This window comes from Bactrocera neohumeralis, chromosome 5 (genome assembly GCF_024586455.1).
Source record: "Bactrocera neohumeralis isolate Rockhampton chromosome 5, APGP_CSIRO_Bneo_wtdbg2-racon-allhic-juicebox.fasta_v2, whole genome shotgun sequence".
In the NCBI taxonomy this organism is placed as follows: Eukaryota; Metazoa; Arthropoda; class Insecta; order Diptera; family Tephritidae; genus Bactrocera; species Bactrocera neohumeralis.
The window spans coordinates 68,964,061-68,978,327 of NC_065922.1; the positions used below are offsets into that span (position 1 = coordinate 68,964,061).

The following is a 14,267-nucleotide window of genomic DNA, read 5'->3' on the forward strand; positions in this document are numbered from 1 at the left end:
AAAACCAAAAAAGAAACACAGAAAGAGAGTTAATAAAGTGAACATTTTAAAATGAAAAATTTAAATCAGAAATTATAAAATTTTGTGACATGAAAATATTTGAAAACCAAAATTTGATTACATACATACATATGTATGTATAATAAACATAAAATTAAATAAAAATAAATAATGGGTTTACAAATTTTTGGTATAAATTTGAAAAAAAAAATACTTTTTTGTTCGACAAATGTTAAAATCTTTAGTTTTATGGCTTTATGACAAAAATATTTTGCAAAGTTTTTTGTTTAAATAATAAAAAAATATTGAATTAAAATTTTTAGTTTTTGAATATAAATAAAACATAAAAAATTGTTAAATTTTTAAAATTTTGGAAACAATTTTTAAAATTTAAGAAAGAAAATTTTACATTTTTAGAAAAATTTTGAAATAATGTTTAAAAAAATTTTAAACAATTTTTAAAATTCTTGAAAAAATCTACACAATTTTAGAAATAATTTTTAAAACTATTTTTAAAAAATTTTGAAACAATTTTAAAAGTTTTTGGACAAATGTTTAAAATGTTGCTTGAAAAAACATTAAATTTTTTAAATTTTTTTAAATTTTTGGAACTTTTGAATAATTTTGAAAAAAAAACTTTAAAAATAATTTTTAAATTTTTCAAAAACTTTTGAATAATTTTGAAAAAAAACGTTAAGCAATTTTGAAATCTTTTTTGAAATAATTTTTAAAACTATTTTCAAAAAATTTTGAAGCAATTTGAAGTTTTTGGAAAAATTTTTAAAATGTTGCTTGAAAAAACATTAAAATTTTTAATTTTTTTAACATTTTTTGAACAGTCTTTAAAAAGAATTTTTTAAATTTTTGGAACAATTTTTGAATAATTTTGAAAAAAAACTTTAAACATTTTTGAAATCTTTTTTAAACAATCTTTAAAAAGAATTTTTTAAATTTTTGGAACAACTTTTGAATAATTTTGAAAAAAAACTTTAAACATTTTTGAAATCTCTTTTGAAATTTTTGAAAAAATCTCAAATTTTTAAAATGTTGCTTGAAAAATAAAATAATAAAATACTTAAAGTTTGTAATTTTTACAACCACCACGCAATTATTTACATACATATTTACCTGTACACGCACATATTACATACAAATACTTTCAGAGTTTTAATGTTTTTCTGTTATAAAATTTGAAAATATTTTTCTGTAAAATCTCTTTTTCTTTGTTTTTATATTGCAATTGAAAACATGAAAATATGTATTTTAAAATTTCTTACATATTTTTTTAACATTTTAGTAATGATAAAATTTAGTAGTGAAGTTTATATTTTTTTGTAAATTTTTTAAATTTGTAATTTAAACTTTTGTTGAAAATTTTCATAACTAAAACCAAATTTTTTTTTTTAATTATTTGAAATATAAATATCTTTCAAATATAAAGCTAATAAAAATTTCGAACTGAAAAAATTTATAAATTTTTGGTAAAATTTTTAAAACAAAAAACTACATTTTTTTGAAATTTTTTTTTAAATAATTAATTTTTTTTATAATTTGGAAAAAAAAATTATTATTGGAAATTTTATTAACATATAAAATTTAACTAAAACATTAAAAAAAGTTTGTTGGAAACTTTTGCAAATTAATAAAATTGTTTTTTAAATTTTGAGTTTAAAAAAGTTTAATTTTAAATGTTATTACGGTTTGACTTTTATTGCAATTTAATATTTTGCGCGCTACTAATCTCACTACCTTTTTTACAGTTATGTCTTCGCACTTACTTTTCAAGCACCACTCACATTACTCTCTTTTACAAAGTTTTGTCAAATTTGTTTTTTGCAATCTTCATCGCACTGCAACAAATATGATTGTTTATACACAATTTTCATTTTTTTTCATATAATTTTTTATTTATTTTTATTTTTCAAAAATTTCATTAAAATATGAATACTTAAAAAGTTGCACTTAAATACTAAAAGATTAAATAAATGTAAACGCTTAATATTTTAAAAATTACATTAAAACAAATGTGTGTTTGTGTGTGTTTTGCTCTCTTTTCTTTGATTATACAAATTTTCAATTCATATATTTATATAAATATTTGAAACAAAGCAGCGAAGTTTAATAGAAAAAAATATATGCAAACGTGTATACGCACAGTGGCGCAAAAGTGAAAAATCAAAATACAAAAATTTTAAATTTATTTTTAAAAGCTTCAATACCGGCGACGCCCGAAAGTATGCTACAGCGAAATTTGGTTTAAAATTTTCAGAATTTTTTTTATGTAAATGAATTGTTGTGGGAAAACAATTTTAAAGCAAAAAAAAAAATACTAGAAAAAATGAAAAGAAATATTAAAAAATATTTTTTGAAAATTATTAAAAAATATTTTTTGAAAATTATTAAAAAAAAATTTTGAAAATTATTAAAAATTTTTTTTGAAAATTATTAAAAAAAAAATTTGAAAATTATTTTAAATTTTTTTTGAAAATTATTAAAAAATATTTTTGGAAAATTATTAAAAAATATTTTTTTAATTTCTTTTCTTTTTTCAATTTTTTAACTTAAAGAATTTTTTAAAAACAAAAATGTTATAAAAAAACCAAAAATGTAATAATAGTGAATCAAACCACAGTCCAAAACGGCAGTTGTTAAATTTTACAAAAGTTTAGTTTCGCAACAAATCGAAAATATAGTTATTTATATACATATGTATGTATATAAAAAAACCTTGTTAGCCATAAAATAACTTAAAACAAGCAACGCGTCTAAAAGCTAAATTTTTGGAAACGTATATCTTTTACACTGAGCGCGCAAAATGAAAGCTTATCGCCTTGTTTCTTTGTTTATTATTTCTTACTCTCGACTTCCAAGTTCATACCGCGCTACCGACTTTACGCTGCGGCGCGCACTACACACTAACGCGTAAATAATTTAATAAATTTAATTTAAGAATTAAAATTAATACATAACTTTAAACGCTAAGCACTGCTGCGGTGTACGCTGCGCCAAACGCCAGCTCACTGCGCCTGCTGTTGTGCGCTTGCGCCTGCTAAACTCGTTTGCTGTTGTTGCTGCTGCTGCTGCTGCTGTTGCTGCGTTTCATAGCGATGCCGCAGCGCGGTGAGCGCGCTCAACAGACGACTGTTGGCCGCATCTAGCGCGGCGATTTGCTGACCCTGCTCCTCGATAACGCGCTGCTTGTGCGACAGCGCCAGCGACATTTTCAGCTGTTCACGTCGCAGCTCCTCCTCCATGGTGATAAGCCTGGAAAGCGTAGTGGAAAACGAACTATTAATGCATTTTTGCACATATACACTCAGTTATGTTGCGCGCGCGTACTCACCTATCGATAATACTGCGCATAGTCGACTCTGATTGCATGCTTAGATTGCTGACACCGCTGCCGCCGCTGCCACCATTGACGCTATTGTGGCGATTGAGCGCGAACAACTCATCGCTGGAGTCGCGCAGCTCGGCTTCGTCGCGATCGAGCGTGTGCCGCAGCGTGTCGAGTGTTTCCTGCAGCAACTGTATTTCGCCATTTTGGTCAAAGCTGCCGCTGTTTGCGCTGCCAGCGCTACCGCCTGTACTGCTGTTGCCGGCCGCCATGTGGTGTTGCTGATGATTGCCGGAGTTTGTGTGTGCGCGCGGCTGACGACGGCGCTTGCCTTCATGTGGCGCGCAGTGGCCTACAAAAATACAAAAACAAGTAAATATATAAAATTACGGCGCATGCTGTATTTACGCACCTTCTGTGTCTGTGGAGCTATCTGACAATGTGCGCGCCGAGTCCAAGCTCAAACGCCGCTGATAACGTCCGCTTATATTCGCGTTGTTGTGTGCTAAGCCGTTGCTCGGTTTGCCAAAAGCGCTATTGCTGAAGAGGCCACTCGCAGCATTCGAAGCCGCCACAGCCGCTGGCATATAGCTGCCGCTGCTGCTGCCATTCAATGGACCGTAATTATCTTCGCGTTTAAATTGCGGATTGGTGCGTGGCATGCGTGCGCCACTTGTGTTGGATTGCATTGAAATGGGTCCCAAACCCATATTAGCGCCCGACGAAGATGAACTGCTGCCACCGCTGAGCGAGCGCTGTGCCTCTAAATGTCCGTGTGAAGGCGATTTCATAAGCTTGTTCATGTTGCTGCCGCCACCAAAGCCATGGTAGTTGTCAGTGGAGAGGCGCTCCTCCGAGGATGAGGGTGTTAGTGCGCCGCCGTTGTTCAATAGCGCTGCGCGTGCTGCCACCAGGCCGCCACCATGTGGTTTCGGACGTTGCGCGGCGTTAGAGCCAAAGAGTTGTTGATGCGCTGATTGTTGCTGGCCATTGCTGCCGGCGTGAAAACCGCTGCTGTAGTTGACGCGCTGATGATGATGATGGTGGTGGTGATGATGCGCTGGCGCAGCGCCGCTCGTCGATTGTTGCTGCTGTAGCTGGTATGTGGGATTCTTGAAGGCGAGCGGTGTATTGCCACCGACGCTTTTTTGTTGTTGTAACTGCTGTTGTTGCTGTTGTTCGATGGGGCTAGACGACTGCGACGGCGGATTCGTGGCGATGCTCTGATAGCCCGACGAGCAGTGGCTGCTTTTAGCCGACAGCTGCTCACGCGCGCTCTTGCCGTGCTGACCTGCGGCTTGTGTCGCCGAAGTCACCACCTCACCGACCACTGCGTGCTCCTCGGCGTACTTGAAGAGATCATCCAGATCTTCCAGATTCATGGGCATATTCGGGTGCGGATTGGAGTCGCGCGTCGCATGCAGGTGTGCGCCTGCTGCGGGCGGCGGTCTTTGGTATGCGGGCAGCTTGTGTGCCAGCGGTGTGGAAGCGCTGCTGTGATCAGGTATGCCCAAGTTCAATTTGCTTGGTGTGCGCTCATTCAATACCAAGCTCACATTCGAGTTGTGCAGCTTCTGGCGCTGTTGCTGCTGCTGCTGTTGCTGCAACAATGCGGCATTGCCCTTCAGCAGCGGCGTGGGAGACTTGCGCACAAAAGCGCTATTTGAATCCAAACCGGATATTTGTATAAACTCACCGTTGGCCAGCTCATCGTAATTATTGTTGTTGCCGCGCGGTAGTGTGGTGGCGCGCAACATGCCAGCGGCGGTGCCGTCGCTGTCATTGCCATTATGACTGCTCAAATTGCTGCTGCTAGCCAGCGACGAGCTCATGTTGCCATTGCTGTTCCCCATGAGGCCGTAGTAGTGCGCGTTACCGCCGGCGCCGACATGCAGACGCTCAATGGTATTGCTGGCGCTTACGGCAGGCGCAGGCGGACAGTGATGCTGTACATTGGTGAGTAGATTGTGACTGCTGCCGCCACCGCCGTTAATAGATGACGAAGCCAGCGAGCTTTGTGACTGCGCATGCTGCAGTTGTGTGCTCATGTAGCCGCCGGCAATGGAGCTTTGTGAATTGGAGTGGCGCTTGTCAAGCGCGCTATTGCTGCCCATTGCGTGTTGTGACTGTAGTTGATGCGCGTGCGCGTGTTGTTGCTGCTGCTGTTGTTGCTGTAACAGCGCATTGACTGTTGGATCGTTGTAGCGGAAGATGTTCTTCTCTAACGAGCTGGGCGTTAAGACGCCGCGCATGATGCCGCGCTCCGCGGACATTGGCTTTGTGACGACCGCATGCTGCGGCTGCGCCAACTGCGCTTGATGCTGTATCGGCTGATGTTGTTGTTGCTGTTGCTGCTGCACCTGCATAGCCATATCCTCAGGATTGCGGTTCTCCTGATTCTCAGTAGGCACATGCGTGCTGGGACACATGTGCGGCATGTGTTGCATGAAATTGTTGCTCTCTTTGGCTTTGGTGATCTCATCTAAGATGTGTTGTAGTGGATCAAGTTCGTGCTGACGCGCTTCCGGCAGCTTGCTAATACTTTCGCTAAGTAGTATATGCAAAATGGAAAGCTGTTTGCCCTGATCGATGTAGCCAGCCCAGTCGAGTATGGACTCGGGTGCGGCATGTTCGGGACGCGTGGAGATCTGTTGTAAGAACTCTTTCATGCGTGGCGCCTCCTGCTCGAGAAAGTCATTGAGAAACTCCATAAAGCTCTCCTTGCCCTGGAAGCGTGTGAAGTTCGCCAGCGTTTGTAGTGTCTTGGCGACAAGCGTTAGATTACGTGTGGCGCGCGCGGAGGGCAGCTCTGTGAAAATAAGAGAATGAGGGTTATTAAATGGAAAACATATGTACTCGTACGCGCAGAAGTTACTCACCATTGGTTATATTGAACAGACTAGGTGAGAGTATAGCCGGGCACAGGAAGCGCAAAAAGATGGATGCCGATATCAGATTGTCCGCCATATCTTGACGGCCCAGCTGTTGCAAGCGCTCTCTGAAAGTCGCGAAGCATGAGCGCAACTGTTGTGGAAAATGTTTGTGTGACTCGTAGATGCACTGCCAGGCGCTGCGCACGGCGGCGCGTAGTGAGGCCTGTTGTCGCTGCAGCGAGCCGCTCGCCTTTGTCGGATCCACTTCGCAGTCGCGATCGGATTGTATGATCTCATTGATTGGTGCTGAGAGCGTGTCCTGCAAATACTGTTCGCCAGTTAATTTCAGAAAAGCTTCCATACTCTTGGTCGCCAACGAATTGCCGCGGAATGTGAGACGCTGATCGCCAACGCGCAGCAAATCCAACGCTACCACATCGGTTAGAAAAGCGCCGGCTAAACCTTGCGCGTGCATTAGCAAGACGAGCGCTTGCCCAATATCCTCTTTGGCTTTCACGCCGATCACCGGCTCGAGCGTTTCACAAACGCGCTTATAATTATTCTTCAAATACTCGAGAAAGTCGGCATACACATTGATCGGCAGTATGTCGGTGCTTTGGAAGCGACACTTGATACGCAATGTCGGCGTCACCTCTTTGCCGTTGCGGTTCAAGCTGTCGTTAGATTTCTCACTTAATATCGGATACCAATCCTCGGAGAATATGCGCGATGTCACTTCGTGTATCGGTATCTTTACCGAACCAACGAACATGTGCTTGTCGCGCTTCTTCTTCTTCTCCACCTCGCGGAATACATTCACTGTGATCACATTGATGTCGGGTACATCGGGAAAATCGAAATATTCACCCCAAAATAACAAGTCTGTTTGCAGCTTCACGCTGGTGCGTCCATACAACGCTTTGTCGAGGTGTAGTTCGCAGAAATATTTCTTCTTTGGTTGCAAATTTTTCGCTTCATAGATCCACATCTTAAGCGAGTTGTCTGTGTGGCGTGTGTGCTCGGCGTTCGGCGATATGGATTTGCGCAGCGAGTATATCCACAGATCGCGCTCTTGACGCGAACCGCAGGCGTAGTAGCGCTCACCACGCGGACCGCCACGCACTTGAAAGCAGTGCCGACGGCCGAGCACCGATTGATGCACAGGCGCGACGCCAACGGCACCGGTGCAGGAGAGATCTGTAGGATAAAGGATGATTTAGTTGATATAATAGCGAAAATGGTCGGAATGTGTCGAAACTTACCGATCGACGACATGACTGCATGACTAGAGAGCAAGCTCTCATGTGAACGCGAGCCGCGCAAGCCGCCTGAGCCTCTTTTGGTGCGTTCCAATTTGGTAACTGACTTTGTACGTTTGAGTGGATTTGATCTGCATGTAGAGAAGGAAGAATAAGATAGGTAAGGTCAGAAAATACAAAAAAATATAAGCAAATCCTAAATTTTACGAAACTAGGTTTATGAAAATTTGCGCAAATTTGTTTGTGCTGTTATAAATTTAAAACTATGAAGTAAAAAAAAAAAATCATGGAACTTGTAATTATTATTGTTATTTTTTAATTTATTTTTATGAGCTTGCGCAAATCAGTTTGTAATAATGGAGTAGAAATAAAATTTTGGAATATTGGTTCATCATTATTTTGTTATGTTTGTTTTTATGAGCTTGCGCAAACCAGTTTGCTAAAGTCAAATTTCTTTTACAAGATCACAAAGCAAACTCTAATCAAGCTGAAAAGTCAAAAGTCATCAATTTTGAATTAGTTTGTGCAAACAAGTTTGCGCAATATATTTTTTTAACAAGTTATTTTTTGCCAAAGTGTGCTTTTATTGTTTATAGGTGAAAAATTCGAAAGTTAGCAATTTTTGTTTCGTTTGTGCAAACAATTTTGCGCAAACTTTTTTTATAAAGCCACAAAACCAATTCTTCTTTTCTAATTTTACATGCTACTAACTCAAATGACACATTTTTTGATTGGTTTGTGCAAACTATTTGCTTCGTCTATGAAACTTAATAAACCAGCCAAATCAAAGGCAAAGTCGAATACATATATGTATGTATGTACATGACGCCAAGGTAATGCTTTTTATGTGGTAGCATCAGAAGAATGTGCAGTATTATATGCTAATAAAACCGAGTGCAGCCAGCAATGGGGAGACCCACTGACAAGAACTCAGCAAATTGCAGCATGTGATTATGGAAAACCACGCGGACCTTGCGACTAGACACGAGGCAATAATTTTCCAACATAAGAATGCTTGGCTTCACCCTGCAAGACCGTTTACAAGCCATTAGGAAGACAGTTTTGATTCACGGAGTTATAGCCCAGACCGTGCCTCCTCTGACTACGTTGACACCGCCCTCATTGAAATACAGTTCACTTCAGAACAGGCTTTCAAAAATTAATCAAGCATTCTTGGCCGACAAGCCGGCTATGTGCTTTTGGCATGGAACAAAGAAATCCAATATCTAGATCTGTCGCTACTTAGGAAGATGCCAAACTTTTAAGTACCTTTATTTCTCATGAAACTATAGTTAATCAAAAGCATTTGGTATAACCTTCCATCAATCCATTAAGCCGCGTATCATGGCCTCCAAATAAAATACCAAAGTCTAATCAATGACTTCGTGCGTCAAGTCGCTCCGCAGCTTGTTGGCAAGCCGCCAAACTACAAATTGAGCACCTAAGCAAAACTGCTACGGAAATGCGGTAATCGGCGTTACTCAACCAGGCAGGCAGTCGAGCAATAAAGCAAAAATTGCTGCAAAGTAATCACCGAACTGTCAATCAAATGTCAAACACAAGTCAACACACCCATATGACATGTGACATGACAACTGACAATTGTAAGCCAGTAGCTAACTGTAAACGTAACAATGAGCGGTGAAAGAGAAAGGCAATAGCGCGACAAACACACGAGAGAGCGCAATAAAACTTAGATAGCACAAAAGCAAAAGTTTGATTGAAAAACTTGGCAATTGCAATAATAGCAGATGTGCAGTTTCGGCGGCAAGGGCGTCAATGCGGCAGAGTTTAGAGTTAAGTTAGTTCAGTGACCACACCGGCAGAGTTGCATGCAAATTGGCAATGTTTTGCAAGGCAATTTTTGTTTCCCTTTTTCTTCTATTGTAATTGCCGCATTGTAAATTCAATGCTGACGCATCGTCATGGCAACGGTGCGCTTTGTTGACGCTGCAAGCGGCATGCAATGGCCGCTACTATTTATGTTTATTGTGTGTCAGTGGTTTGTTTGGACATTTTTATGGCGCCCAAGTGCAAAATTTCGCAAAACGCTTGCACAAGCGCGCGCACATATTGCTATATACTATGTATGTATGTGTTTATTGCATGCGGCAAATTTACAATGTCGCATTGCGCTCATAAAAAACAAGTTGCACATAAAAGTTGCAAGCATTGCAAACTATTTGCGATAAAGAAAAGTAGAGCAATAAAAGTCAACTAGTGTGATATGAGCAATGAAAGTGGCAAAAGTCACCTAAAATGCAAAATAACATAACATCACTTTTCATAAGTTTGCAGACGAGGGAAAAACGATATAATAGAAACGTATTGAAACAAAATTTGAGTTTTGGTTATAAACTGGTTATATATTGGTTATCATTTTGGTTATAAAATGGTTATGTATTAGTTACCATTTTGGTTATAAACTGGTTATATATTGGTTATCATTTTGGTTATAAAATGGTTATATATTAGTTATCATTTTGGTTATAAAATGGTTATATATTGGTTATTAAAAATCTGAAAACGATTTAATTTTTTTTTGATGATACGCTGTTTTGCATTTTGGGTGACGATATATAATATATGTATATTTTATATGCTGTGCACACAGTGCGCACGGAAGTAAGAATGCTTGCTAGTGACATTTTAACAGGCAATTGGCCGCTAGCGTTGCCAATGCGGCACAATGCTACGGATACACTTATTGTTATTATTTTTTTTAATTTTTGTTATGTATTTATGCTATTGTTGTTGTATTGCTAACATGCAATTTAAAGGCGTGTTTGCATTATAAATATAAACGCGCTCAGGCACTTGACGACAGGTGCGGCAATGTGGCATGTCCAATGCATGAGCATTCAATTTTTATTGTTGTTTTGCAACGGAAAAAGTTAAAGTTTTCACATATCAGCTGTCAAAATGTTGACTTGGTGGTTAAATGAAGCGAATTATTTGAGCGATATGCAAATATGAGTGAGCAAAGTGACACTTATATGCATATTAGTGACATTAATAAGCACATAACGGTAAATTTATGCATGCTTGAAACGCAAATATTGGGTATGTACTGCTATGAGCAAAAAATAGAAAAAATAAAAAACTCTTAATTTATTCCTCAAAATCTATGACGTCCACCTCAAAGTAATCCCTCTTGGACCCAATACACTCCGAGCAAAATCAGGCGAATACGATGGTTGCGACACGATATTGGTTGAAAAACGATTTGGATTTTTAAGGTGACGGTGCATTATCGTGGAGCAAGCACCAAAAGTTTTCGGACCATGACACTCAAATAATATTCCTTGTTGACAGTTTGGCCGGGCGATTATAAAACTCATTGCCAGTAAAAATACGTTTCATGACATACTCGTAATCGGAAAGCATTGTTTCACAGAAGTTAACGAGACGCTGTTTTTCGTAAAAATTAGTGATTTTGGAACTTGTAGCGCTTTTACTTTTCTTAGTTACAAATAATGATCTTTCAAAAGGGTTTTCACTGATCCTGCCGATATTCCAACGATGCCAGTAAGATCTCTGACTGTTAATCGGCGATTCTCAAGCACCAATCCCTTTATTTTATTGACGCATTTTATGACTCAGCTATTGGCGATGCTTTAAGTAGCAGCCTCTAATTTTGATCTTACGGAAGCCATTGAAGAGTCGCTACCAGCCATATTTATGACTGAGACATCCAATATATCACATAATACTTGTAGCTCACGTGCCGACCTTGATATTTGAAACTTCGTCTTTCAGACCAAATGTGATCACTGAACCTGCACTAATATTTCGAAAAACTTTCACTAATATGATTTTTGATCGATGACCCAGAAAGCTTATACATTATATTATACTTAAGGAGATATGAACTGCTAGTAAGACAAGTCTGTAACTAACTATAACTCGCATAAAAATCTGTCTGCAGTAAACTCAATCATCAGTTTCCGATATTTCATTACTTTCTTAACAAGTTACTGCTTTCTTTCGTGTACTTACCGTTTTGAAAAGAAATTCGTAAATCTTGAGGTTGTATTATTCTCTTGTTGCTGTTGCTTCTGACCCAATATGGGTGTCGCTGGTGCGGAGCCACGCCTGCAAGCCTTCTCATATGAAGTGTCTGCAAGTAAATTTGGAGAGGAAAATAGATTGGAATTAGTACATTTTAAAAAGAATTAATTAATTAATAAATGCTTAATTCTAAACAAATTCGAGAGTTAAGCTTTTACGTATATTTTTCAGAAGAGTCTTTCTTTTGAGTATTTTTTTGATTTTTCAAAACTAAGTATATGTTTTTTGGCTTTAATTGTATATATCTTGGCTAAGTTTTAATTTAAAGCGCCTAATTGTAGGCAATGTTTTTATATTTTAATTTAGGTATGCGTCTTCGCTAAGTTTAAGTTGGAGCGCCCAATGATAGGCAATGTTTTCTTCGTTTGATTTGAATAGATATTAAATTTTATTATAATTAATTTATATAAATTATTATATCAAAAAACTTGTATATTTTCTGATATTTTTTGGTTGTAACTTTGATATTAAATTTTTTTTTTGATTTTTTAATAAAAAATATCTTTTTTTATTAAATTTTAATAAAAATATTTTAATAAAAAATTTAATAAAAAAAAATTTAAAAAGAAATGCTATTTTAGCCGAGGTTATAATTTTTGGTTGTATAATATATTATTTAATAAAAATTTAATTATTTATTAGGATTTTATTATAATTAATTTAATTAAATTATTATTCCAACAAACTTGTATTTTTTCACAAAAAGTATATTTTTATAATAATGTTTTTTGAAATTATTTTATTTTATTAACAATTTTTAGTTTTATTTTTTTTTGCAGTTTTTTACAAACATTTTTTATTTTAATTTAATATTTTAAAACTTTAAGTATCTTTAGAGTAATTTATTTATTTTTTTATAATTAATTTATTTCAATTATTAATCCTTCAAACTTGCATTGTTTTTTCACTATTTGCAGGTATTTGTCATTATGCATGAATAAACATGTAATAAATTGCATAGCAGTTCATTGTGGAAAATTTATATCACGACATCATTTCGTAAATGAAAACAGAAATTTTGCTTGTTTTTGAAATAAAACAGAAATATATAAATTAAAAATAAAAATATTTAAAATAAATAATACAAATATTACATATAAGTAAATAAATAATTAAATTATTTCAAAAATTTATAAAATAATTAAAATTAAAAAAATATTTTTGTAAGGTATATAAAAAAAATTGAAATTCCCTTTTCAGTAACAGATAAGCATTTTCATACAAAACAATAAAATTTCTTTTATTATTTAATATTAAGGTAAGACTAAGCATGAATGTAGATAACAACGGCATTCGACGATTTTTTAATGATTTCTTCGAAATGTGATACAATATCTTCATACAAACTAACATATGTACATATGTATATACATATATACATTAGTACATACATATATCTACGAGTATATTGATTTTTGCCAAAAAACTTTATGCACCAAATTTCAATGTTTGGAATGCAAAAATGAGTCACCCTACATCGTAGCGAGTCACCTCGTACTAGCAACAAATAAAATTCCAGTTAAAGAGAAAAAAGTCGCATGCAATTTTTCTTGCTTCTCGACTTGGTATTAGCATTTAAGTGCATTTTATAAATTTTAAACAACGTGAAAACAAAACAAATTAAATATGTAAATATAAATATAAATTCCAGTGAAGAGTAAACATATTTTGCATGCAGACACAGCGGCAGATACCGAGGAATTTATTGCAATAGCAATGGACAATGGCTATATCAGCAGCATCCAAAGCTCAACAGGCAGCAGGCACCTCACGCCAAAGCAGACACGAAGGCAAAAAGGCATAAACAGTTTATAAATATTTTAGTATGTATGTACATATATAGTATATGTAAATATATGTAAAGACGAAATGAAGGAATTTGTAGAGATATGTAAATATATATGCAGACATACATATGTATGTGTGTATGCAACTATTGCAACGGCCAAGCCACTTGGAGTGCACGCAACTTATTGCAATGTGCGTTTATAAATGTGTAGGGATATATGTATGTATGTATGTATTTATAATGACGCTATATATATGTATATATAATGACGCATTTAAGGACCACAAAGAATGCTGGCATGCCAAAACGAGCTATTAAAAATCGCAAGCAAATAAGGCATGCAAGCTGCAGGCGATTTAACAACAACAAAATATAACTGCTATAATATAACAAGAACAACAACCATAATGTGCGTAAGCAGAAGGAAAAAACAAAAAAAAAAACAAAAACTTGTGATTCATTAAGAAATGGTGTTTGGAAAAGCCAAACCACTTATTGAACGTGGTAAGGAATCAGCTAAGGAACGTAGGTCAAGCGAGATTTTGAAATAATTTATGTCGAAGTTGAAGGTGAGAAAGGAGAAAGAACAAATGGAAGCATAGCAAACTTAAACTGAATTTTTTTAATATAATTATAATTCTTTATAGATAAAGCATATTTTTAATCTGTAAAAAAAATTTTATCTTAAACAAATTTTAAAATATTTTTTGGAAAATTAGGAAGTAAATAATAAATATTTGAAAGACATCCTTTTGATGTCATTATTCTAAAATTTTAAAAATATTTGGTGTATGAAAAAAAATAAATAAATATTTATATAGTATTAATATATAAGAAAAATAATGATTAAAAAAATAGTTAAAAAAAATTATAATATATAATAAAAATATTTAATAAATATTATTATGTTTTTTCATCTATAAAAAATTAAAATATTT

At 35.7% G+C, this 14,267-nt stretch overlaps 1 protein-coding gene across 2 annotated transcripts in view; it reads right to left on the reverse strand.

The window, feature by feature from the left end:
• Positions 1–2,140: 2,140 nt before the first annotated feature.
• LOC126760449 (ras GTPase-activating protein raskol) overlaps positions 2,141–14,267 on the reverse strand; it is a 77,152-nt gene continuing 65,025 nt past the window's right edge. The window contains exons 2-7 of one of the 2 annotated variants that reach the window (XM_050476084.1): positions 11,469–11,589; positions 7,473–7,600; positions 6,217–7,407; positions 3,750–6,146; positions 3,344–3,689; positions 2,141–3,288 (exon numbers count right to left, since the gene is read on the reverse strand). In XM_050476084.1, coding sequence (XP_050332041.1) covers positions 3,018–3,288; positions 3,344–3,689; positions 3,750–6,146; positions 6,217–7,407; positions 7,473–7,600; positions 11,469–11,589 — 4,454 coding nt within the window. In that variant the 3' untranslated portion in view covers positions 2,141–3,017. The remainder of the gene's footprint in view (positions 3,289–3,343; positions 3,690–3,749; positions 6,147–6,216; positions 7,408–7,472; positions 7,601–11,468; positions 11,590–14,267) is intronic. The other variant, XM_050476086.1, reaches the window with a different exon arrangement.